This window comes from Thamnophis sirtalis, unplaced genomic scaffold (assembly GCF_051295495.1).
Source record: "Thamnophis sirtalis isolate CommonGarterSnake01/CBP01778 unplaced genomic scaffold, rThaSir2_p1.2 scaffold_11, whole genome shotgun sequence".
NCBI lineage: Eukaryota > Metazoa > Chordata > Lepidosauria > Squamata > Natricidae > Thamnophis > Thamnophis sirtalis.
Window position 1 is genome coordinate 22,618,593 of NW_028261391.1, and position 27,364 is coordinate 22,645,956.

The following is a 27,364-nucleotide window of genomic DNA, read 5'->3' on the forward strand; positions in this document are numbered from 1 at the left end:
GCTGGAAACTGTAACTACTCAATGTGATTTATGCCCTAGTAATTTTGGCTGGTCTAGAAACAAGTTGAGCAGGGGCAGACCTGATTAGACCCTGATTGTGATACCTCCAAGTAATCTCAGGGTTAAAGCCCATTTTGGAAAACCCCATATTTAAGATAGGTGGCAAATATAGGTAGTCCTCAACTTACGGCCACAATTGGGCCCAAAATGTATGTTAAGTGAGAAATTTGTTAAATGAGTTTTGCTCCATTTTATGACTTTTCTTGCCACATTTGTTAAGTGAACCCTGAAGGTGTTAAACTAGTAATGCGGTTGTTAAGTGAATCTGGTTTCCTCATTGACTTTGCTCGTCAGGTCACAAAAGGCAATCACGTAACTCTGGGACACTGCAACTGTCATAAATGTGAATCAGTTGTCAAGCACCCCAATGTAAAACATATGGCCATGGGGAATGTTAAGTGTGAAAAATGGTCATAAGCCCCTTTTTTCAGTGATGTTGTAACATGAAAAAGTCACTAAATGAACTGTTGTAAGTCAAGGACTACCTGTATGTATAAAAACAAGGGAGTCTTGGAAAAAAAGGTGATGGGAAATTATACCACTGGTAGGAAAACTAACCACATCCACACTCACAGGAACTGAATTTGAGTTGAGCCAGTTCTTACTTATATATCAAATCACTACTAAAAATCCAAAGATCCTGTTTTATCTATCCAACAGCCATATGTATGTAATGAAAGTTTAAAGTGAGTGATTAGCCCACTTTAGTCATCCAGGTGCAACTAACTATACACTGCAAATGAGTCAGACATATTGTAGATTCAGAAAATAAGATTCTCAGCAGTCGTGCTTGTTGATGAATTGAAAGGTCATATTAACTTTTAATGAAATTTCCCAAAGACTTCCCATCAAGAACTCCACTACAAAAGTAATCATGAGAACATACTGTATTGAACTAAGAATTCTAATTTTTTTGCAAGATAGATTTTTCTTCTTCTTTACAATGACAAACACACATTATTTAGAGCCATATAGATGTAGAGTATGTTGTATCTGTTGACTTCGAAATGAAGAAAGGGTTGTATTTCGATTTTGTCCACATTTGAATTCTTTCTTAACTCGGAGAGAACAGTGTAGCTAGGCAACAGGAGCCAAATATTATTTTCAGGCAGAGAATCATCAGCGACACCAGTCTATGTTTGGAACTTCTATACTGAGAAAGTGGAATGCCACCAGCACACACATAACTGTTAGAGCTTTTGAGCATCTTTCATATTTAACTGTTGCCAAAGAACCAGAAATGTATCTAAAACTTTGCCAAGTTTAGTCGCTGCTACACACTAGAATATTTCTCAAGACAGACAATTTTAAAAACTCCCCCCTCCAATGACCATGCAAATATCTGGCAAGCACTCCTAATATTGGTATCATACTATTCATCTAATCGCTTTAAAGAAACTAGTTAAGATGCACTTTGTAAAATGAATTGGTACTTTTCTGACATGCAGAACCACAAAAGTGAAACAAATGTAGAACATCTGTTTTACAAATATGCTTTTCTGAGTTCCATATTAACAGCAGGGAAGTATGAAGACAGTGATGGTGAACCTTTTTTGGCTCACGTGCCAAGAGGGGAGAGCGCAAGGGGATCATGCGTGGGCGTGCCACACCCATAATGCAATTCGCGACCACCCCAGCGTGCATCTGCGCATGACAGGCGCTTTTGTATGCTTTTTTCACCCTCCCCAGTCTTCAGAGGCTTTAGAGGACCCTGGGGAGGGCAAAAACAGCCTCTCCCGCCCCCCGGAAGGCCCCTAAAGGCTTCCGGAAGGTCCCTGAAGGCTCCGGAGGACTAAAAACAGCCCTATGGACAAACCGGAAGTGACTTCTGGTTGGCTCATAGGGTCCTTTTTTGTCCTCTGAAGCCTTCAGGGAAGCCTCTGGAAGGCCCCAGAGGGCTTAAACCGGCTCTACGAGCAAACTGGAAGCCAGTTCCCGAACTTCCGGTTTGCCTATAGGGCTGGGTTTTTTGCGTTCTGGAGGCTTCAGGGAAGCTCCTGAAGCCTCTGGAGGGCCTTTGGGGGGGGGGGAGGCTTTCTTCGCCCTCCCCAGGCTCCTATAAAGCCTCTGGAACCTGGGGAGGGTGAAAAATGGCCTCAAACAGGCTAAAGTCAGCTTGCCAGCGTGTGCATGCATGCCGGCCAGCTGACAGGGCAATGCCATGTCCTGACAAATGGCTCTGCATGACGCCCCCCCCCCCCAGGATAGAAAGTAGTTCTCAACTTATCACCAAAATTGAGCCCAAAATTTCTGTTGCTAAGTGAAACATTTGTTAAGTGAGTTTTGCTCTATTTTACTACCTTTTTTTCCATAGTTGTTAAGCGAACATTGAAGTTGTTTGAAGTTAGTAATCCCATTGTTAACTGAATCTGGCTTTACTACTGACTTTGAAGAATGCAGGTGGTGATCATATGACATCAGGACACTGTAAGCATCATAAATATGAGCCAATTGCCAAGCATCTGAATTTTGATTGTGTGATCATGGGGCTGCTGCAGCGGTTGTAAGTCTGAAAAATGGTCATAAATCTTTAGTGCTGTTGTAACTTCGAATCATCACTAAACAAACTGGTTTTAAGGACTACTTGTACATAATCTTAGAGCCAGAAGTGAATAAACCTGTACTGCAATATTTAATATTCCCTAACCGTAGAAAAGACTTATGTTTTCAATAACAGCTATTAAATCTGAAAAGCTAAAGAATCTTAAATAATTTATTAATATGTTTACACTATTTTGTTCTTTTATATTTTGTACTCTGGCCAGAGATCTTTGAGAATAGAAAGGGTTAACAAGCTTATAAATGCTGGTTAAGTGAAGAAAGTAGGCTATAGACTATAATTTCAGTACTGCGTTGTTCCATTTTTTCTGCAAAAAACACACACATTTTGTTGAATAGCTCTTTATTATCAAAAAAAGTGCATGTTAATGAAGAACTCTCTTTGAATTTTGAAAGATTGATTTCTTGAAATTTGACAATAAAATTGTCAATCCAATATAGCATAAGGTTTATTCAGTATGAAGAAGGCATACATATACATATCTAAGTTACATACCTTGAAAGAGCAGAGGTACATATAGTATATTTTACTTAGTAAATGTTTAATAAGATATCACAATATTAGAACTTTTAACACAGAAGCTTAGATATCAAAACTATAATGTTTCCCAGTTATCCCTACAGAGCAGCAATATCTAAACCAACAAGCCTTGATAATCAAAGAATCCAAATATTCATGTTTTAATATGACTTTGCATTAAAAGATGCTTTATCAATTTGAATTGCTTAAATCGTCATGTTGACAACTACATTCAGTAAACCTGTATTTTTGTATTTTTCCTATTGCAAAACTTGCATCTCTAGCTTCAATCATGAAAATGAACTAATTAGTAAGTGAACAAAATAATTATGAACAAGAGGAAAATATCTTCAAGAGGAAGGAGGAGAGTGGCACTAAAAACAGTCATAAAATGGATTGATAATTCAGAAATTCTCCATCACCTGATGTCAGCCGTGCATCTTTTTACTGTAGTACGGAATATGAAAATAGAAATGAGTTTCAGTTACCACTTTCTCTACTGAATTCCTATTTGCCCTATGAATGTTACATTGCTTTTCATCTGACCCAATCCTAAAAACAACGTTTCTAATTATAAATCATTGTTTGTAAAAATTAGTAATTTTTCTATCAAAATAATAATTAGATTGTGGAAATCAATAATTTGAAACAAAACTTTCAATCAAAGCAGAATAAATGTATTTTGTTTTTTACAAATCTGAAGAAACCAAAATGGATTGGGTTAAATATTTTACTCAAGGATGGCAGAATTCCCCTTAGTGAAATGCTTTAGTCTAGATGGTTGTTTTTTTTGTCTACCCAAAATGTAACTCAGGTACTGATTCTGTTTATGTAATATATTGGAAAACTAATTCTGGATAGACTTCAGTGATAGTAAGAAAATTGACATTATGTTCATCATATAATTGCTAATGACTTTGCAGTTCAACAGTAGTCTAGGTTTCAAAAAACTGGGCTTTTGCCAAAAGCATACTAGTATTGCTTCTTGAGTTACAAACAATGCATTTATTTAAAGTCCTTGAAACCTGGTACTATCTTTGTAATGCTAACTTTGTCCCCATATTCATTAAAGCAGTTGGTGTTAATGAAAATAGCTGTAACATTTCACATTTTCTTTTTAAAGGTCACGAAGCACTTTTCAGTCTCAAGTGTTTTTCATTTACTGTTCAGAGCCAAGTGTTACCAAAGAGCTGAAACTGACATAAACATTCAGTAGTCAAAAGGAAAAAAAAAGAGTCACTAATGCTAGGAACAGAGAGCTTGGTCTTATTTGTTGATCCAGAATTATTGTGTCCTCTCCCAAGACATCAATATTAACATGAAAAGCAGCACAATTATTTTTTGCTGGGTTTGAGAGGAACATGTGATCCCTTGACACTGAGTTTTTCAAGAGAAGATACGGGTCTCCTCGGTCCCTCTATTGCTGTTCTTGGGGGCATCTTCTCCCTGAAAAAAGAAAGATAACAAAAAGGGAATACTTGATGTTTATTTTATACATTGTAACATCAGGAACGTGGTGGCTCAGTGACTAAGACGCTGAGCTTGTCAATCAGAAACGTCGGCAGTTCAGATCCTTAGCACCGCGTTACTTGTCCCAGCTTCTGCCAACCTAGCAATTCAAAAATGCAAGTAGATGCAAGTAGAAAAATAGGAACCACCTTTGGTGGGAAGGTAACAGCATTCCGTGTGCCTTCGGCATTTAGTCATGCCGGCCACATAACCAGAGAGACGTCTTCAGACAGTGCTGGCTCTTCGGCTTTGAAACAGAGATAAGCACTTCCCCCTAGAGTCGGGAACGACTAGCACGTATGTGCGAGGGGAACCTTTACCTTTACACCAGCTAAGCAAAGAATATACCGAGAAAAACCTTTAATTATGCATTAAAGAAACAACTGTTGTATTTAGACACTGTTTTTCAGATGGCATGCAAAACTTGCAATGTCCCAACTCAATTTGTGTCACCTGTAATCCAATGAAGATGGAGTCATTCAAATCTGGGGGAAACAAAAATGCAGGGGACCAGGCCTGCACTAATAAAGGAGTGGAGAATTTGTGGTACACAAGATGCTGCTAATGTCTTAGCAATTAAATAATAAGGGATACCCAGGGCTGTAATTTATCAACGTTTGTAGGACATGTTCCTTATCCTTATTGGGCAATACTGTTTTCCCAGATTTTCTATTTTGATATTTTTTGTAGTTTTAATTGAACTAATCAGGAGACAATTAGTGCCAATATTTTTATATTAGGATGCTTAAGGTACACAGTAGTTGAATGCGTTCCTGAAAAATAAGCATATCAATTATCTAACAGAATCCTTATACACATATGGCATCTTAAAGAATTCTGACTCTCTCTCTTAAAATAGTGTAAGGCAAAAGAAGAAAGAATACATTGTATACCTCCTTGGAGCATCCTCCTTGCTTACATGATGAATACTTCTATGTTTTGGGGAATCTATATTGTGTCTTCCTCCAGAGGGCTTAAACTTCAGAATCTCCTTTTGCCATTGTTCATCAAATGCATGAGCTTCTCCTGGCAAACAATTGCAATTTTAAATTATAAAGTTCTTCATTCAAAAGTGCGTATACACTTGTATGTATATCTCTTGATATTTTGCACTAATAAGAAACACATAATTATCTACAGAATGCACAATACACCATTTATATATATATGCAGATATATGCTTATGGCACCATCTAAACAGCATTGACAGGTGATGTATGAGAGAGAGGAGAGGGAGGAGGAGGAAAATAAGAGTCCAGCACTATGGCTAATTACCTTCATCTAAATTAATGAATTCCTGATTCAATTCTTCATCACCAGTTTTGTTGTTCTTTGCCTTCTGAACTACATGACCGCGATCATGAATATGATGACCAATGGCCATTTTTTCCAACCCACTTTCAGAATCTCTACAAGCTTTTCTGATTTCTTTAATCTGAATTAAGGCAGAAACAAACAAGTAAGAAATGTAAAAAGACGAAAACATCCTAATTAGCTTTCTGCATTTCTTCTTTCAAGTAAGCTTTTTACAAATCATGGAAACATATATATGTAGCCTAAATTAATCACAAATTAATTTATGAAGCCTAAATTAATCACAAAATAAACATGTCAAGCGCAGAAGTACATACACTATGAGCACATATATAAAACTTCACTCACTATGCTGCGGAGGTTATACTTGAGGGCGGAGGTGGAAGAGAGCAGCTCCAGCAGCAAAAACCACACGTAAAACAATTCAGTTGCATGCACAATCATGTCTCTGAATTATGGTCTTAGCATGCATGTTGATTCACATATAGAGAAACTAGGCACAAATTCCAATATTTTAAGATTGCTTCATGAGAATGGTTCAAAAACTATCATAACCTCACCTAAATATAGCCAGTGAATGGAACTTTTCAGCTACAGAGATAAAGAGTGCTCTGCTATTTGCCACATGAAAGGAACACTAACTATCTCGATAATCTTGGCTACTACTTATCAGCATGCCCGTAAGTATATTATTAGAAGCTTTTTGATAAAGAAGTACTGGTTGAGCTCTGAAGAGATTTACTGTGGGCTATTTTCAAGAGTTTTATCTTGCTTGCATGCTATATTTCATGAACTTGACTGTTAACGTTCAAATTCAAATGTCTTAGCCAAATTAGATGGCAATACCTATGAGCAAGGCAATGAAGGGGCTTTTTAAATATGACACCATTGCTTCAAAGTCAAGTTTTCATTTCAAATCTTTATACTAATTTTCCAATGTTTTGTCCTCTTGCATAATAATACATTTATGCCTACTGAGTTAGAAGCACATACCAAATTAGAGTAATATTATTATTAGTTAGGAGAGGATTCCCAAAATATTATCGTACCCCTCCTGGAGCAGTCCGCGTCTGAGCTGAAGCTTGGAAAACTTTTGGTGGTTCATCACCCTTCTTAGAATAGGTCATCACTGAGGAAGAACTGTATGAGTGAACATTTGGATCAACTGCCATTTTATCCTGAAAAAAGTAATTTAAAAATAAGTAAAAACTACAATTAAGAGTACAGAATGGAAGCTAACATTTAATGGATATTTGCAACCCTCTATCACAAGGCTATAGATCACACTGGGTCGGAGGCAGTGATGGGTTTCTATTTTTTTAATACTGGTTTGCGTGCACTCAGCACTTTTGCGCATGTGCAGAAGCATCCGGGCAGATGGGCGCAGCCTCCCACCACCACCACTACCGGTTCGCCTGATCCGGCCCAAACCAGAAGCAAACCACCTCTAGGCGAATGGGAGGGAGAGAGAAATCCTGTAAGAATACTGTGGCAACCCACATCGGCAGAACTGACTTAATATTCCAAGCCTGCAAAATGTTCTGAAGCATTATACAAACTGCCCATTCACTTGGCAAACAAGTTTAATTTAATAGAAGAGCTGATTTTGGAACTGTCAGACCCTGGAAATGAGTAAAAGTATAGCTTGAAAGAAAGTTTTTCAGAACTAATTTCTTTCTTTCTGGCAAACAGTCAAAAGCTAATACAAATATGCATGGCCGGATAGGCATTTCTATCCATTTTTTATGTATCAATTAGAGATATCTAAGGCCAGCATTGGGGTGGGGGTGGGGATGAAACTGAAGAGAGAACCACATTGCATTGTTAAAATGATTCTAACAGGAAATATAGATAAGCTCTACAGTTCCTTCATTATAGAGCACACAAGAGTGAAAATAAAAACAATCGATTGATAATAAATGCACTGCTAACCTCTTTCTCTAAGGCAGTGTTTTCAGACCAGTGGCGATGGGAGGAGGGAGGAGGAGAGGGGACGGTTGTGCATGCATGTGTGCTCTCACCACTTCCACAGCCTGGTTCAAAATGAGCTATGGCCCCGCACCAGGGTTTGGGGCAGGGGTGGGTTTCAACTGGTTCGCAGCAGTCCCTGCGAACCAGTTGGTCGGCGAACCCGGAAGTAAGTAACTTCCGGGAACGGCGAAGGGCGCACCCGCCCGCCCGTGCTCCTTACCCAGTTTTGATGAGTTCTGCGCTTCCACGCATGCGCAGGACGCATACAGCGCCTGCGTGATCCTCCAGGAGCAGCTGGAGCATCGCACAGACGCTAGTATGCATGCGTGCACCGCGCGCGTGCACGAGGACGCCACCGGCCCCGCTCCAACCGAACCGGTTGGAACGGGGCGAGAAACCCACCCCTGGTTTGGGGACTCCTGCTCTAAGGAAATCTATTTTTTCCTATTATTTTAATGAATAATATTCATGACAAAATGAACATAAAAACTTAACAACTTACAAAATTTCTTTGCAAGTCCATCATACCAGTTCTCATGTTTGACATCATTCTGTCCATTGCAAAGAACGGATTTCTAAAATTCATGTTCTGCTTCAACAGAGAGGAAGAAATAGAAACAATCAAATGCTTCAAAACTCAGAGATTTTATTACAATTCATTCATGTAAAAGGTGGGGTGAAGCTTACTTTTGCAGACATCAGAAGACAGGGCAAAGATATAGCAATTATGAGGAACAACGGTAAAAAAAATAGAAAATGAGTGATGCTCGGTCTTTTATGAAACACTCCACTTTTGCTATTATACTTTTCTCAATTCAAACTGTAGTCACACAAGACGAACTGCCAGAAATTTCTCTAAGCTAATACAAGGTAGTGTGTAAGAATAGACTGCTAGAATATGTTAAGCCACATCTTCTAAAGTGTCACTTCCAAGTTTTGTCAGTAGGTGAAATTCCAAAGTGTGGGACAGCCAATATCACATCTAGTTTGGCCCTTAGTCAAATATGTTCCTAGAGAAGATTGTCGGATCAGGCATACAAATGCATGTCTATAGAAGTATCAGAAAGGCTTTCCTTATTAACGTTAAGTAAAATTGAATCAAAATATGATTTCATAGATTTTTAAACTCATTTCCCAGCCATTAAGTTTTCAATGAAGTAACAAGTAATGACAACAATAACTACTTCACAAACATACAAAAAACAAGTTTATACCATTAGGTGAATTGAAATATCACTGTAATCTGTCTTACAAGAAAGAAAATTTAGAATACAGTGGCAAAGTCTTGTTTCTGTTTTATCACTGCTGATTATGCATCTTACTATTAAGCTAAAGAACACAAAATGAAATCTTACTATAGTTAGCCATGTGCAGAAAAAAATGTTTGTTTTTGTGTAGATTACTTGAATAGCTGCCTACACCCGGGTCAATTTAAGAGCTGATTAATCACTCCATAAACCAAATTCTCTTCTGTAATTTAGCATATGCAATTTAGGAATACAATTATATGTGAAAAAAGATACAGACTAATGACAGAGCACAACACTTGTATGGCACACTGTTGACTCAGTTCCATTGTCTAAAATGGAATGCAGTAACCATGACTTCTGTTTACACTGCTATCACATGTTACTAACAGTCCAGCCAAAGCATTAACACCTTTACAGACGACAGGGAAGGCTGCAGAAGCAGGGAAAACATAATAGGAATCCCAGTAAACTCACTGAAAATATTAGCATGTAAATGTATGGCTCCCATACAAAATGAAACAAGCAAGAAAGCACGAATGGAGAAAACTGAATGAAATCAAAGAACATCCAACTCATTGAAATATCTGGCATGTGCACTCTTAATCTTTCTCTCATGCTCTTTCTCTTTCTATATTTTCCAGTACTGGAGTGTCATAGAATTTGGAAAATTGGATGAGAGGAAGAGAAGGGAACAAAGGGTTGGAAATAAAAAACAGGACTACGGCAGTTGTGCCATTTTTCTAAAACTTTGATTAGAACAAAAATGATGTCTCCCATTCCTAATACAGGTATATAATAGTTCGGTTGGCAGAATTATTCCAGGACCTCGGAAGAAACGTTAACTCCTTTTTCTCTGACAGTAGAAATATAAAAATCATAATTGATTTATAACTGACTTCCCAACTTTCATTAGGTAATAAAGTCTCTATCTTTTAAATTATGATCTGCAATTATGAAAGTTAAGCAATATTTAGGAATCCATTTATGGAATTACATCTAATGATGTTCCTCTGACAGCAGAATGGTTTTGATGACATAATAGATTGTCCCTTCTCCTAAACCTGCTCTGAAATTTGAGAACCTTTAGTATAGTTAGAGGGAAAATCCAATTAATGAACAAAGCATTCATTCTTTCATACTATTAGTTGTGGCTAAGTGCTATGTTTCTTGCATTACCAATTAGCAAGCCCCATAAGAAGCTATATAAAGATCATATAATCATTTATATATGAATAATATGCCCAAGAAAAGAAAGCATTGGTAAAAACTGAAGAAAAATGTTTTGATTAGAAAAAAAAATTAAGAATTAAAGAGGGAAGCAAAAGGCCTGCAGAGATATTCAAACGATATCTTGGCCATAGTAAGTTAGATATCCTCCAGTCTTCATTAAAAAGTAGAGGCCAATATACACTGCATACGGTTGATTATGGAAAATTAAATTAATATTTTGATATTCTGCAATGGAGGAAACAGAGTAACGTGCTGCATTTTTAGAAAGTATTTTTAGAAAGAAACTACAGAAATGTACAGTTGCAAGAAAAAGTATGTGAACCCCTTGGATTACGTGGAGTTTTGCATGAATTGGTCATAAAATGTGCTCTGAACTTCACTTAAGTCACAACAATAGAAAAACACAGTCTGCTGAGCATAATACTTACACAAACATTAGATGTTGCCATGGTTTAATTAAACATAACATGAAGTTCAGAGCACATTTTATGAGCAATTCATACAAAACTCCACGTAAGTTCACATATTTTTTCTTGCAACTGTACATGGCAGAAATGTTCACAGAAATTAGAGTATTGTAATAGGAAATGCAGAACTTTGCAAAATTTTCACTGCTTTTTTTCAAACAATATTAGTCCTCATATATTGAACTCCATGCTAAAAGCCGGTGAGCAGGCCCAAAAGAAAGAGACACAGAGATCTTTCTCATCAATTAATATAAATTTCAGATACCATCCTGGTACAGCATCAGCATCATTCCTTATAATGGCCTTGAACAGAAAAGGCTAGGTCTTACTTTGATTCAAAAAGGACAAATAAAAGCATATTTTCCCTGCAGCAAATATGCTTGCTTGAATTGTTCTGTGACAAAATAATCAAAATATGTTCAAAGAGCCCATGACCTGATATATAACTGACCCTAGCTTTAACTGCTCCCTGCTTGGTATATATATTGTTTGTTTTACATTTGTTGACATGATTTAGGAAGATATGGTTGTATGACACAAATAATTACTATATATTATGAATATGAATATATTAATAATATATGTAGTCTCACTATATAATATAGATTAATACGAAGAAAGTCATTGGAAGTTGAGTTTTTATTCCTGTCATAGCTTTATTATATATAAAAGGGAAATAAAAGATAATAGAAGAGATGCCTTTGGAAATTGTAGCATCATTTTAATCTCCACATACACTAAATAGGTATTTAGCAATGATTTCCCCAAAAGGAAAAAAAAGACAGACAAAACAGTTTCGTAAAATGAAACAAGCATACTAAAATGCACTTATAAAGCAAAATACAAGATGCTTAGTTTTAGAACAAGTAAAACAGACATGTCCACATCACAAAAATAAAAATAAAAATTGAGTATGTGTGTGTAATATACTAACCATGCCACCAAAACAGCCAAAAGGCATAAGCGGAAAACTCATGGCCTAAAAGAAAAATTGTAGATCGTATAAATTGCAGCATTAATATTATGGCCTTAAAATATGACTGAATGTGAGTGCATCTGGACTCAACTTTCTTGAAATCTGCTATTAAAATAATAAAGAAGCCTGCACATTTTATCAAGTTTACTTATTATTATTATTATTACCTTCAACATTTTCACCGCATAAAAAAGCAAAAGTTTTGTATTATTAAGCTAGCTAAGAATCTTGCAATTCCCATTTCTATACTCCTGCATCTTTTTTTTACTAAAACCTTAATGTTCCTATTCACACTTCCTTTTTTTTAAAAAAAATCACCTCTTCAAACATTCATAAATTTCCACCTACAGATACATTTTAGCATAAACTAAATTTAAACTATGTTTACTACTTCCTAATCCCAATGCACTCCATAAAGTTTTCTTAAGATCCCTTGGGAAAAAAGAGAATACTACAACTGGAACAATCATATCTTATTTTTAATAGTAATAATAGTAATGATAATTGTAGTAATAATGCGGTAGCAACCCGTATCAACCATCACAGACAGTCAATGATATTTGTGATACATTTTTAAATGTTCAGTTGACTGAGTTCCATGTTTAATAAATAAAAGTTTATAATAATAATAATAATAATATAGCATTTTTTTTAAAAAGGATTCATTCAGAAAAGAGAAGAAAATATATAAGTAAGAAAAAAGTATGATAAATTTAGGACTTATTTATGGACAAAAAGGAAAAAAAACTAAAATGAAAAGTAACAAGAATGAGAATGCACAATGCCCATACCACCAAATCTTAGTAATCTTTGTCATTAGTATACTGACCATGCCACCAAAAGTGCCAAAAGGTATAAATGGAAAACCTGGTCCCTGAAAGAGAAGCACCAGTTCATTCAAAATTGTTGCACTAGTAGGGTTTAGAAATAGTTATGGCTTCAAAAATTCAAGTGGAACATAGGCATGCTCAGATTAAATTTGTGTTGTATTTGTATACTAACCATGCCACCAAAACTGTTAAAAGGCATAAGGGAACAGCTCATCCCCTGTAAGAAAAACATCAATTTATGTAAATTGCTGCAATATTTTTGTTGGAGAAGGTTACACATTTCATAGATTAAAATCAAGAAATTCTCCAAATCAATCTTAAACATGAAACACATGAGGGCAAATAGATCATCCATGCAACCTCTCTAAATAAAAGGGGCAATAAGAAATAGTCTAACAACTGGGATAGGAAAATCATGAATCTATTACTGTTTCATGGCATACGATCACATGATAGCTTTAGAGAACCCTGGATGAGGATGATTATTTGGCCCCCTTTCACTTGGGATTCAGACGAGGGTTTTGGACTGAGACAGCATTGATCGTGCTCATGGATGACCTCGGGTGGGAGCGGGATGGAGACAGTGCATCCATCCTGGTTCTTCTTGACCTCTTCTTGACGTTCAATACCACTGATCATGGAATCCTTCTGGGCCATCTTAGGGAATTGAAGGTAGGCAATTTCTGTGCTGGCTCTCCTTTCTCCAGGGTCTGTTCCAGTCAGTGCTCATAGAGGAAAAGACATCTAGCCTGTGCCCCCTATTTTGTGGATTGCCTCAGGGCTCTTTCTCCTCTTCTATACAACATTTATATGAGGCTGCTAGGTGAGTGATCCATTGGTTTCAGGTGAGATATCATCAGTATGCAGATGACACCCAACTTTATATCTCTATCCCAGGCCTCTTGAGTGATGCCATGGGCATACTATATCAGTGTCTGGAGGCTTTTGGGGACTGGATGGGACAATCCTAGCAAGACGTAGAGGCTGCGAGTATTTGGACACACCATCACCAACAAGGCAGTGGTGGGATACGACTGGTACGCCCCAGTATGGGTGTAGCAGTACATGCTGTGAGCACCAGGTACAGTTCTGGTACGGTGCTCCGGAGGGGCCCCCCATCCCCCCTGCTCTCCTTGCTGCTATTTGAGCTGATCAGGGCATTTGCGCATGCACACTGAGTGTACGGCACCTGCGTGATATTTCGGTGAGCAGCTGGAGCATCGCAGGTGGTGGGTACGCATGTGCGCGCTGCACATGTGCTGTGCGAGTGCATGTGGTAAGCACCCAGCCCCGTTGCACCGTACTGGTTGCAACGGGATCTGGAACCCACCACTGCAACAAGGTTATTCCATCTGTGGTTCTAGATGGGGTTGAGCTATCCCAGACAGACCTAATGAGCGATCTAGATGTCCTCCTGGACTTGTGACTCCTACTTGAAGAACAGATGGAGAAGTGGCTAGCAGAACTTTTGCACACCTGCATATGCATCAGCTGCGCCCATACCTGGACTGGGAGACCCTGCTCACAATAACTCACGCTCTTGTAACGTCCAAGTTAGACTACAGCAACATGCTTTACATGGGACTGCCCTTGAAGACCGTTTGGAAACTTCAACTGCTGCGGAATGCAACTGTGTGGATGGTGCCAGATACATGGCACACATAACACAATTGCTATGTGAGTTGCACTGATTACTGATGTGTTTCTGGATTCAATTCAAGATGCTGGAAGCCCTATAAGGCTTGTGTCCAGGGTAGTTGATGGAATCACTTTTTTTTCAAGAGTCTCTATCCATTCAACCAAGTTGACTAGAATGGATATGCTGCATATCCTGTCAGCCAAAGAATGTTGGCTGGTGGAGATAGGAGATGAGCCTTTTCTGCAGTAGCCCAAGTTCTATGGAACATTCTCCCTTTGAAGATCAGAATGGCCCCAACCCTGTTACTTTTTTGTAAGGTTCTAAAAACCTGGCTATGTTCCCAGGTCTGGGCACTGAAATGTGTCAAGGACCCTGTTTACTGGCTATACTGCCAAAAGACCAAGTATCATATTCCTATGTGTATTTAATTTGGATCTTTTCAGTGTTTTAATTGGTTTTATTATTGTTTTAAAGTGTTTTTAAATATTTTTATCAGTAACATATATGTTTTGAGAGCCAAGGTGGCGCAGTGGTTAAATGCAGCACTGCAGGCTACTGCTAGATCAGCAGGTCAGCGGTTCAAATCTTACCGGCTCAGGGTTGACTCAGCCTTCCATCCTTCCGAGGTGGGTAAAATGAGGACCCAGATTGTTGGGGGCAATATGCTGACTCTCTGTAAACCGCTTAGAGAGGCCTGAAAGGCCTATGAAGCGGTATATAAGTCTACTGCTATTGCTATTGCTATTGAATTGTAAGCCACCTAAAGTCATTGACTAAGATGGGCGGCCATAGAAATTGAACTATCAAACAGATCTCCAGGCTGCTTATAATCCAGGAGCTGAGTTTCATTTTTGTTTTCTTCTGAATTCAGACACCCTGGAACAGAACAATGCCTGAGGCATTCATGAAGGCAGCCTGTTACGTGCCAGGTGTGAAGGAAGGGAAAGTTATCACCTCTCCTCAATGTGCTTCTTTTCAAACTATAGTTACAACTTGCACTACACTTTCACCTGGTATGAACAAACATTGCAGCTTCTGCCAATTTGAAACTGAAATAGACATGCTTAATGAATGATTATTCTTTAAGCTTCCATATCTATCTTTAAAAAAACATTTAGCTAGCTTTGAAGTATTAAGTTAAGCACTTTAAACATCACTAATGTTTCCAAATATTCAATTCCATGTAGATTCAGTGGAAATTAGCCAGTTCAAAAAGAAACTTTGAATATATCAACATACTTTCTCCTCTTCAAGACACAAATTTTAATTAATAAATTATAGTGAGCTGAGAAAAATTGCAGATCACAACAATTAAAATAAATAAGGGAAATAGTCTGCAGGAAAACAAATTATGTTGTAAGATCAAAGATCATGTAAAATACAAAAATAGTCATGGAATCCTAATAATGTCAGCAGATTCAAAGGTCATTGAAAAGACATATTGAGTAAATCTCTTACAATATACAGCATATTGTAGCATATAAATCCACCACAAGTAAGTTACTTGCCAGTACAGGTATAAAAAGATTAGGCTATTACTACTACTGAATGCAGGTACTTTCATAACACAGAGAACAGACTTAACTATGACTGGATGGAAAAACTATCAGTCAGACTAAATGACTGCAGAACCTGAGGCTTCAGAAGAAACTAGTAGGAGTCGTTGTGGAAAGTTGGATAGAGGTAGCAAAGCCAATCTTCTGTTTGAAGCAACATATATTATGTAAGGAGAATGCTGTATGCCACTTAAGAGTTTTGCAACTGAAGCAGTCTACAAACCCTTAAAAAAATAAATTAGAAGTACACCAGAATGTCCAGAAATATGGGTGAAGGATATAGTTAAACTAAAGCATCACATGAAAAATGTGTTTATACTAGTCATGCTGCATGTTTTCAGCAAATGCACAGTAGTACTTCATATACAATGCACTTACAGAACACTGTTTACAAGTAGAATCACTCAACAATTCTACTAATTTATAGCATTCTTTCGAACCCATGACTCATTTATCTATGCCTATTCTCTTGCAAAGCCTACATTTCTTATCTCTACTCCTTTCTAGTTTCATGTTAGTCTTCTCATCCCATATTTTTTAAAAACCGCATTTTAGCATAACTGACTTCTACAATTAAGAAGCAAATACGAATTTTAGTCATATGATTGAAAATTTTTCCTTGCACATAATCAAACTGGAGAATTTACATGGTGCATATATTGAGACCTAGGCATAACTCCAGACTAGGTACCTATGAAATGTTGAGGTATCTTAATTTTTTTTATTAATACATGGGCTAGAAACTTAGCAGTGGCAATAATCTGCTGTAAAAGTATAAGCAGTTTCCAGCAACTTTAATGGTAGCTAACTAGAGCCTATGGAATCTGTATTCCGAAATGTCTGAAGGCAATCAAATTGCCAACTCCAATATATACTTTTGGGGAGAATATTAATGTCTAATTTCTTAATGAAAGGGTATTTTAAACACTATTGTGATTAAGCCCAATGAGAATATTACTACAACATATATGAGGAAAGGATTATTTCATGGGTCTAGGTCTAGGATAACTCACTGTGGTTAGCTTACTACTGCCAGGTCACTACCGCCAAAGTGCCTGTACCAACTCACAGGTGCCAAGTTGCCACAGGACAAATCCACATGGCCAACTTGCTCCATGGCTGGCCAGAGGGAGAGCCAAGTGGGTGGGCAAGCAAGAGGGTGGGCAGAGTGCAGAGTGCATCGGGGAGGGCTGCTGGGGGCTTCCCATTTTCACACCTCCCACCGCTGTTGTCACGCCACCAGTGGCTCAGAGCCTGGCATGGATGGTCACCTGGATCAGCAGCATCAGAGGCAGCTTCAAGCCCAGCGCAGATCGGCTTCTACACTGGGCTCAGAGCCCAGTGTGGTGGCAGCGGTGAGAGGGCGTGAAAATGTAGCAAACTAAATAATGCACAAAAGCACCATAATCCTTGGAAACGGTGTAGGCTTCCTTTGTTCAAAAATGAAGGAAAGCAAAGAATTAATTGTATAGCAACCTAGAACACTGTAATTTTCTAGGGAAATGAATGCAGTAATACAAAGACTGTGCAAATTTAAGAAGAACAGTAAATTTAGAGCCTACCATCACTAGACGAATTCTACTTCCTATAACAGATAGCTTTTTAGCTGCATAATGCTATCAATCATTCAGCTTCTGAATGGCTGTATGCATACATCAAACAACAGGAGATTGCACCCCCTCCCCCAGTTCCTGAGAAAGAATAGCATTCTTAATATAGCCACATTCATGTTTGCATTCTGTCATAATTTTATGAAAGATTGAGATGCTCTTCAGTGCCCTTATCATAACACAAAATAGCCCAGTCACAAAAATTAATGCATTTGCCTGGGAGCATTAAATTATATGTATAATAGTCAAAATGCCAAGATACTTCAAACATACGACATGCATTTTAAAAGGAATAAGATAAATACTTCACTAATCATTCCCATAGAATGCATAAAATAATGTTTTTTCTATGTTAGCTCTACGATCTATCACATTGTGGCTAGAAAGTTTGGTGGGAATATTCTGGGCAGGGTGACTTTCTCCACATTGTTGTATACCTGCACATCTGCCAATCTTCCTCTATCTTCCTTCTATCCTTTAGCTTCCTTTAGCCACATATATTTCCTCCATCAATGACTTTCCCTTTTTTTAACTCTTCCCACCTTGGAACACCTGTGCCCAGAACATGTATATTTTGGGTCTCAGTCCAGATAAAACATGCATGTTACATGTTCAGCAAGACTGTCTAAAACTGCCTGTTCCATGTTGGTGACAGGTTCACCTTTTTTGCCAATTCCTCCAAATTTTAACCTAACATAAAGGTTATAGGAACATGTTATCAAGACTTCGACTTTAAAATGCTTTGAGCCAGTGGTGGGATTCAAATAATTTAACAACCGGTTCTCTGCCCTAATGACCAGCTGGGTGGGCGTGGCTCAGTGGTCATGTGACTGGGTGGGCATGGCTAACTCAACGTCACTCATGTCAATGGGTGCTTTACCTTATCAGTTACAATGTAATAAGGGTTAACCGGAGAGGCAGTTTCTGTAAGCAGGGAAATAAATATTAGGCTAGAAACAACACCAGAATGTTTCCTTCCTGCCTTCCTTATAGGATTAGCCCTGTAAAGTGGAGATTTCTTCCAACAACCGGTTCTCTGAATTGCTTAAAAAATTAACAACTGGTTCTCCCAAACAGGTGCAAACTGGCTGAATCCCACCACTGCTTTGAGCTGGTGTAATAATAATTGATGTATACTTTTTTTTAAAGCCTTACCAAATTACGTTTAATTATAGAGGAAACCAAGTTGACTTTTGAAAACATATAAAGTAAATCTGGGTAATTTCCAACTAAAAAGGCAGGTAAAGAAATGTTAAATGGTAACATGTACCAACAATGTTCTATCTCAATTAAAGATCTGAGGGATTTTTCTTTCTGGATGCTGAGAAAAAAATCCTATTTGGTAGCGTTAATACTCATCCACATCATGGGCTTTGACTTGTTTCTTTGCCCCTTTGTCCATTTCTCAAATTTCCTCCAGAGGTTGGGGCTTACCTCTGGAATAGACCTTTGAAGATGAGCACATGGTTTCAGGAAGGAGTGAAGTTGCCTCTCTGCTAAATTGATCAAAGTCAATCTGTCAGCAGAAAGGATTAATCAGAAATAACTCATAGAAGCAACTCTGTGCTCCTAGCAACTGAGTTACTAAATCTATTTATACTAAGAGCAATTCAAAATGGATGTTATTATTGCATTGTCCTTCCCAACCTAGTCAGATTAGAATGCTCCAACATTTCTGATACACCTTTTGAAAAGGTGAACTTCACTGCTAAATAATTTGTTTCATTCATTCCCTGGAGAGTGATGCACATGTAATAATATTATCTAAGTGCATGCCAGCAAACGCATTTGGATTTTTGTTGTTGTCATTTAATGACAACTAAGAGCCAGACGAAGTACACATATTGTTCTGGATACATTTATATATCACTTTATAGTGTTTTCTGGAATTAAAGAAATATTTATTTAATATAATATTTAAAAAAAACAAAGTTGGAGAAACATCACATGTATTTGTATTTACCGGTACTTTTCTTACGGGTACACAATTCCACAATTATAATTAAAACAAAACAGCAAAAGGCCAAAGGCAGAGTGATCTTTCTATATCTAGGAAAAAAGGACTACCTCTAGCCTAGAAGGCAGATGGGCTATTTCTATTTCAAAGGATGTCCCTGAGTACAAATATAAGAATAAAAAAAAAATCTGGCAGTTACTCTTCTGACTTGCAAGTGACAGTTTCTGCTGCTGTAAGCTATATCAGTTTTCAGTGCATAGAATACAGAACTTGGCACTGTGCTTCAAGCCCTGTAGTATTAAACTAGGACATAAATTCAAAAGATTCACTTTGGAAGGAAAAAAAAACAGCATTAAAATAATGGTTTAAATAAATGTAGTCCTTCAGATCTAAAAATCAAGTAAGAGTTTTGTAATCTCCATATTCTCCATCAAAACATGATCTCCCCCCCCCCCCACCGTAGTAGTAAAGTTGAAATTGACATTATCTAAAAGAAGAAATACCTTGTCATTGTCTCTCAAGGCCATCTGAGAATTGGGATGTCCTCTGTGATGTAGACCCCCTTGTCGGTCTTCAATGGAAAGAAATGGATCTCGCCCAAAAGGTTCAGAAAATAAATGCCGTGCATGTTCATTATGGGCAGTAAATGTATCCCTGAAAATAAAATAGGATAGCTAGAGAAAATCTACCTCTGCATTAGAGAACATGCAAACATATAACAAAAGCCATTATTTACAAAGCGTTTACATAGTTTTCACTGATCACATTGTTTTTCAGAGTTAACTGGTGCATTTTACATTATGATACCCAAGAAAGATTAAAAGACAGAACATTTAAAACAAGAAAATCAGTAAAACAGGGAGTGTGCATGATCTGAGTATCCACTGTAGTAAGTTCAATCAATCAATCAATCAATCAATCAATCAATCAATCAATCAATCACAAAGACAGAAGATTTGACTTAATTCTCAAAGTCAACAGAATGAAAGGTATAACTGAGTATATTTTCCTTGCAATATACTAATACCATAAAAATTACATCAGTGTATTCCAATACATTACTTAAATATAATTGAAATGATGTAGAACATTGTTTTCACTGGTGGTGCTTATACGTATATTAGAAAGCTGCCATTTTGCTATTTTAGTTTTATGTTATAGTATTTCTATTAAAAAAAATTATTAGAACATTTATTTGGTACAAATATACTGTCCCAGTAGTGAACTATACAAAAATAGTTTCCTAAGGCAGCCTTTTGCAGAAGGGAAATTGCTCCTGCACCTGTCTATACTATTCAGGAAAAAAGTTGGCAGGACCAGAAAACAGTCTGAGATCTAGTAAAGCTTCCCAGGAACAGCTGTGTAATCAAGGAGACATTTTACAAAACCAATTTTATCCTAGACAGTATTTCTGGACTGTCAACTCCAATCCTCTCCTTGTGAGGCAGAGGAAGCTTTTATACTAGTTTACCACTTTAGAAGTTACTCCAGGGGTGGGTTTCAACCAGTTCGCGGCGGTCCCTGCGAACCGGTTGGTCGGCGAACCCGGAAGTAAGTAACTTCCGGGAACGGCGAAGGGCCAACCCGCCCGCCCGCGCTCCTTACCTGGTTTTGAAGAGTTTTGCGCTTCCATGCATGCGCAGGACGCATACAGCTCCTGCGCGATCTTCCAGGAGCAGCTGGAGCATCGCACAGACGCTAGTATGCATGCGTGCGCCGCGCGCATGCACGAGGACACCGCCGGCCCCGTTCCAATCGAACCAGTTGGAACGGGGCGAGAAACCCACCCCTGAGTTACTCCCATAGTGAAGTAGTGCTAGCAATTTGCATGATCTACAGAATGCAAAATAGCATTTCTCAAAAATGAGAATAAGTATTTAGATACTTATTTAAACACTTTCAAAGCAAGAAAACTTTATGACTAATGTCGTGCAAACCCCACTATATATATTTTTTAAAAGTATACCCACTATTACCTATTATAACAATATCTAAATCTTGGTTACATTTAACCAAATTGCCAGCATATTCATTTATAGGAACATAAATACCTGCTTTGCTTCTCCATGCCATGCTTATATTTTTGCCAAAATGCTCAAGGGAGTGCTTGCTGTGCATTTTTAAATTCAAAGTAAATAAGGAAAAGAATGGGATGATAATTATACTACAAGGAAACCAGATGTCGTATAATGAGAGGTTTAGAACTTTGGGGACACAATCCAGAAGGGCTATTGTAGTGTGGTAGAGAAAATAAACCTATCAAACAAAATGGGGGTTCTGCCCTTTTCCTTCCTGTTCTTTAGATGAAATTAGGGTCAAACTCAGTTTATTGCTGCCTAATCCCATGAGACCCAAATTGAACCTCCCTGCCCCCAGATAAACTTCCCTGCCTCCTTACCAGGGTAGCCTATATAAGGGAATTATATAGGCTACCCAACCAGTTCCATCCTTAAGAATTCACCTTCGTCTTCAAGAGATGCTGCTTTTCTGAAAGATCATTTTATCTAACAATTTAACTCATCCCAAGTATACTGACGAGAACTTGCCTAATTTGTCCAAACTGAATAGCAAATCAGATTCCGAGGATTTCAAACCTCGAACTTTTTGAAAATCTTTGCTTCTCCAATGTTTGGGGTCCCTATTTCTTTTAAAGGAGGCACACAATAATAGTTCCAATAAGAACGGTTTTTCTCAGCGTTGTCATGCTCCTTATTCACAATGAATCCACAATAGTAGCAGTGGTGGGATTCAATTTTTTTACTACCAGTTCTGTGGACGCAGCTTGGTGGGCATGGCATGGCTTGGTAGGCCTTCCCGCAGGGGAAGGATACTGTAAAATCTTCATTCCTTCCCCACTCCAGAGGAAAGTTACTGCAAAATCCCCACTTCCTCCCAATCAGCTGGAACTCGGGAGGCAGGGCCAGTCAGAGGTGGTATTTACTGGTTCTCCGAACTATTCAAAATTTCCGTTACTGGTTCTCCAGAACTGATTAGGACCTGCTGAATATCAGGCTTAATTCAATATTGTGTATGAGGACATCCTTTTGTCCAGTGGAATTTCCTTCTCCTCTCCTTTATACGTTTTCCATGGCCTCTTGGAACTGATCTTATTGGCTTCTCCAACTTGTAGAGCACAGCTTTAAGGAGCATGGACAACAGCAAGAATGACAGGAAATTGTCCTCCTTTTCAATATCACTTGCAAAAGTGATTTGATCAGCACTATGGATTAACCCAACAACCTACATTTCTTTAATATGGAGTCACATATGCCTTTGTCCATTTTCAGTCTACTAATCTTTTTAAAAAAAGAACCAAGTTACTTTCAGACTTCTATGTGTTGACTAAACAAAATTTTGTTTTAAAAGGAAGACTAAATGCCAAGGAAACAGCCTGTCTGAGCATGCAAGTCTCTGGATTCATGCCATTGATTTTATTACATTAGAAGTTGGCAACAAAACTGACATAAAGTCTTAACACCCTGTCAGAGCCACCAAAACAGCTGCTGACATTGAGTAAAATTGTCCTCTGATTTCAAAAGTTGTATAACTACTGTGTAATTGTAGCTTACATGTAATCTGTAACTAACGTACAATTGTACCTTAAGCAGAGAAATTACAGTACTGCAAAATTAATAGCCAAACATATTGCTCCTAGGTAAAAGTTAGAAATGAACCAGATTAATATACAACCTTGATTTGTGTATTGATATTAAATTAATCCACAAAAATTGTGTGTGTGTGTGTGTGTGTGTGTGTGTGTGTGTGTATTATTTCTTTGGTATACACAACAAATTTATCATAACTTTTGGCAGCTTACAAAAGAACAATAAAATATACAATGGTATAAAACCTAAAAAAGACTGGAGAAACTAGTCAAACTAAAAGCAAACCACTTAAAAGTCAGCATCTACTCTAATTCAAGGCCTGGGGGAATAGCTAGTCTTGAGGGCATGTTGAATAAGGGGGAGGGGGGAGCTAATAAGAATTTCAGGGGAATGTTGTTCCCAAAAGGAGGTATTAGGTTGAGAAGGCCCAATTCTTGAGTTCCTCAAATGACACTGATCAATGGGACTCAGAGGAGGACAACTGCAGGAAACTACAGTGGACAAGCAGTTTCTCAAATAACTAGAAACTATTTTCTGACTGAGTACTCAAATGCTAAATCAAAAATGGCATCGGAAAATTATCTTTGGCTAAAGCAGGTCATACAGATAAAAAGTTTCATCACCATACAATTCCAAGTATGGTAAAAGTCTTCAGGACTGTTTATAAATATCCAACTTAAGAATATTTGTAAACAATTAGTAACCCATACTCAGAAACACAACAATGGATTTTCATTGATGCTATGATTTGTTGTGAAAACAAAAAGCTTACATGAATATAAATTATTGGAATCTAGTTTTAAACAGATTTAAATGCAGTTTAGATGTTAAAATATTACTTGTACAATGTGATACTAAGCAAAGCCTCATTGAAGTTTCTAATGGGATTCATATTTACAGTATGTCTGTGTATAGTGAGAATTTAGCAGAATATAACATTGCAGAACTTAATAAACACTCACAATGGCTAACTCTCTATTAAGAGGCAGTAATTGTTACAGGGCAAAAAATTAAACTGAGTAAAAACAGACCTTTAAAAACAGATAATTTAACATGTATGAAAAAACAGTAAAAACTTTGAGAATTCTAAATACTTGTACTTTTAGCAAAATTAATGAAATGTTTTATTAAAATCAGTTATTCTTAAGATATGACAAAAACCTTGCCTCTCTTTTTGCACAACATATGAGAATTCATTTTTATCTTTGGATTTTCAGAATGTAGTAATCAAAATCTAAGCCACAAGGAGTTTTTCTTAAAAAACAAATGTTTATATCAGTATTTGTCTATCAATATTCTCAAACAGCTTTAACATGAATGAAACTGAAATCTTGAAAGAAAATGTAAGCATCTGTCTATAAAAATGCCATTTTCACCTTCAGAACATGAACACCTTTTATTTGGGTGGTGTTTCAGAACATTGCTCACCAAAATATAAGCTAGAAACCTAAACAGTGAGAGTAAAACATCTGCAAGGGAACTCCAACATGCTGCAGCAAGAGCAGCTTTCTCTTATTCCATAGAAGAAAGTCAACGGCAGTTTCATAATGCTGGGAAGGTTGCAGAAGAGCAAACCAAGTTACATTGTACACACAATTATATGTAAATAAGCACTATGTAACTCAGAGACGCTTACTTTAAAGCAGACAGGAAGAGGCCTTTAAAAAGTTAGTAGACTCTTCATTGCCTAAAGCCCTTTCTGACTTACACCAGAGGTGCAAAATGTATGGTTTGCATTTGGCCTACCGTCATTCAATTTGCAGCCTCCTGGGATCCTGAGGAGTTTGGCCTAGAGTTTTGTTTGCCTTGGGAGGGTCAGTAGCTGGATTTTAAGACTCAAAATGTCTACCTTAAACACAGGGGCTTCAAATGCCCATTTCAGCCTATGTAAATTCCAGCATCCTTCAGAACAGAGCCAAAATGCCTGTGGAGATTCTTTGTCATTCAGGTCATAGTTGTCTCAAATGTGTGTGTTTTTTTCCCCAAAAGGCAACTAGAAGTTTTTTTTTTCCTTAAGGAAGAAGATGATAATGTTTTGCTTCTCATCCAAGAAGCTTCGTCAGTTCCGATGGTGGGAAAGAGAACGAAAACCACTTTGAATTCTCCATTTTGGGAGTTGGCCTGTAGACCAAGGGGAAGAGTCTGCCTTTTGCTAGTATACCTTCATCTGCAAGCACATGCACAAATACATAGGCATGCACTCTGAAGCCCCAAAAGTCACCAAGTGAAGGAAAGGCCCACCAAGTGAAGGTGTGTGTGTGTGTGTGTTGTACCTTCACTTAAAACAGTGATTCCCAAAGTGGGCCCACGCCCCACAGGGGGGCAATTTGATTTCTAATGGCAGCAATTTGAACCTTGTTTAAACCAAGTTAATGACTCTTAGGCTTCCTGTGTGTGAGTAGAATTCACTTTTTGAGTAAAGTAAGAATTATAGGTGGGGGGGTGGCATCAGGATTTTAGAGATGCTTAAGTGGGGCATGGCCAAAAAAAAAAAAGGTTTGGAACCACTGACTTAAAAGAAGGGAGACTAGAGGGTGACATGACAGTGGTATGCCAGTATTTGAGAAACTGCCACAAAGAAGAGGCGGATCAAATTATTCTCCAAAGCACCAGAAGGCAATACAAGAAGCAATGGCTGGAAACTACTTAAGGAGAGAACCAACCTGGAATTAAGGACAGTGAGGACAATTAACCAGTGGGACTGTTTGCCTTCAGAAGTTGTGGCTGCTTCATCACTGGAGGCTTTTAAGAAGAGACTGGACAGTCACGTGTCTGAAATGTCATAGGGTCTCCTGCTTGAGCAGGGGGCTGGACTAGAAGACCTCCAAGGTCCCTTCCAGCTTTATTCCATTTTATTCAGACCCTGCTAGCATGAACATGCAGGCATAGTAGTATTAACTTTGGGGGACTGGAGATGGGGCAACAGGGGCAAAGCTGCTGCATCTCCGACGGCGCATTGAGCAAGGCGGTCGCTCCTCTTCCTCCTCCTCCATGGCCCCCTTGGAAGCCCATCCTCCGCACGCCGCATCTCGGGTATACACGGATACACTCGTCGATGCGCCTGGCTCTCAAAAAGCCACGAAGGCAGGCGCGGTCGACTTCGAAGCCTACCCCCCCCCCCCGCCACCCGGCCTCTTCGTCCACCCAGCGGCTGCCCCTCCGCTGAAACCCGCCGTTCACCTTCCCAGCTCAGCCCCCACTGCAGCTCAACCGAAAGAAGCGCCTGCTCACCGAAAGAAGGGATCGTCTTCGAAGACCCTGGAGAGCCCGAACATGATTGCTGCTCCGGAGATGCCTCTGCCCTTCTCCTCCTCCTCTTTCCGCCTTCAGCGCCGCCTGAACGCCAGATCTTTCCGTTGGGGCCGCCCGACGACCGGCTCTAGAAACGAACCTCCCGTCCGCTCTGGCTCCGCCCCCTTATCCTTGGAATCCCCGCCTCTCCTTTCCCATTGGCTCCGGTGGGGCAAGCAGTATGGCGACGGACGATAATAGAACAGAGCTGCTGCTACCATGGCAACTGGCTCCAAGACAATACCTCCGGCCTGGATGAGCTTTTTTGACAAGGGGGAAGGTCGGCTTGTGCGCGGACGCTTGCTTCGGGACCGCGTAGCTCCCAATACTGCTCTCCCTTTATTATTCCTTATTTTTATTCCTTTATTTCCCGCCCCCAAAAAGCCATACTGCACAATCTCTAAAGAAAGACACCAATTGCGGCTAGAAAACCCTCAGCCGCATTAGAAACAGCAAATGCGCAATGAAATGCATTGGAGTCGTTGAGACGCTCGTGTCTCTCTGAAAATCAGGAAACGTTTTCATTTGATTTTGATATTTGGCGAGCTCTATTTAAGACTATGATTAAGATACTAAATCGCAGTGAATATAAAGGCAATGATCTGGGGCACAAAAACAAGCATTTGAAACTGAGAGGTAGGCTCCAATTCAGCTGTGTGCTGTAGAGTCTGTTATAACAATTATAGTGCTGACATCCTGGAATGAAAATGTAAAAATCAAGACAAATTCGTGTTTGGAAACCATGTTTTAGCAGCATGATCTGTGATTTGATAGTTGTATTAGGGGGATCCCACCGAAAAATCTATTAATCTATATGAATTCAAGGGACTTCTGTATGGCTTTTCTCTCTCCAATTACAGCACAAAAACCTTGTCCAGAAAATTTGAACTTGAGCCAACAGAAGAAAAAGTAAAGTTTATTACTCTGATTTCGTTGTTATTGTTTTTAACCCCGAGTTTTAATAAATTATATGAGTGAAAGTTGTTTCAATGTCCATTTTAAATTTGTTTGATAACTTAA

General features: G+C 38.4%; 1 protein-coding gene across 7 annotated transcripts; it reads right to left on the reverse strand.

The window, feature by feature from the left end:
• Positions 1–3,050: 3,050 nt before the first annotated feature.
• MLF1 (myeloid leukemia factor 1) lies at positions 3,051–26,451 on the reverse strand. Of its 7 annotated transcripts, none has more exons than XM_014062491.2 (10): positions 26,285–26,451; positions 19,952–20,102; positions 12,859–12,903; positions 12,686–12,730; positions 11,815–11,859; positions 8,436–8,525; positions 7,012–7,140; positions 5,924–6,083; positions 5,542–5,674; positions 3,051–4,585 (listed from the first exon to the last, which is right to left on the reverse strand). In XM_014062491.2, the coding sequence occupies exons 1-10, from the start codon at positions 26,326–26,328 to the stop codon at positions 4,474–4,476; spliced, it is 954 nt and encodes a 317-aa protein (XP_013917966.1). In that variant the 5' UTR covers positions 26,329–26,451; the 3' UTR covers positions 3,051–4,473. The 7 variants fall into 7 exon arrangements, with proteins under 7 accessions (XP_013917966.1, XP_013917967.1, XP_013917971.1 ...); XM_014062492.2 differs by having other exon boundaries at positions 8,436–8,522; positions 26,285–26,450; XM_014062496.2 differs by lacking the exon at positions 12,686–12,730 and having other exon boundaries at positions 8,436–8,522; positions 26,285–26,450.
• Positions 26,452–27,364: the final 913 nt, after the last annotated feature.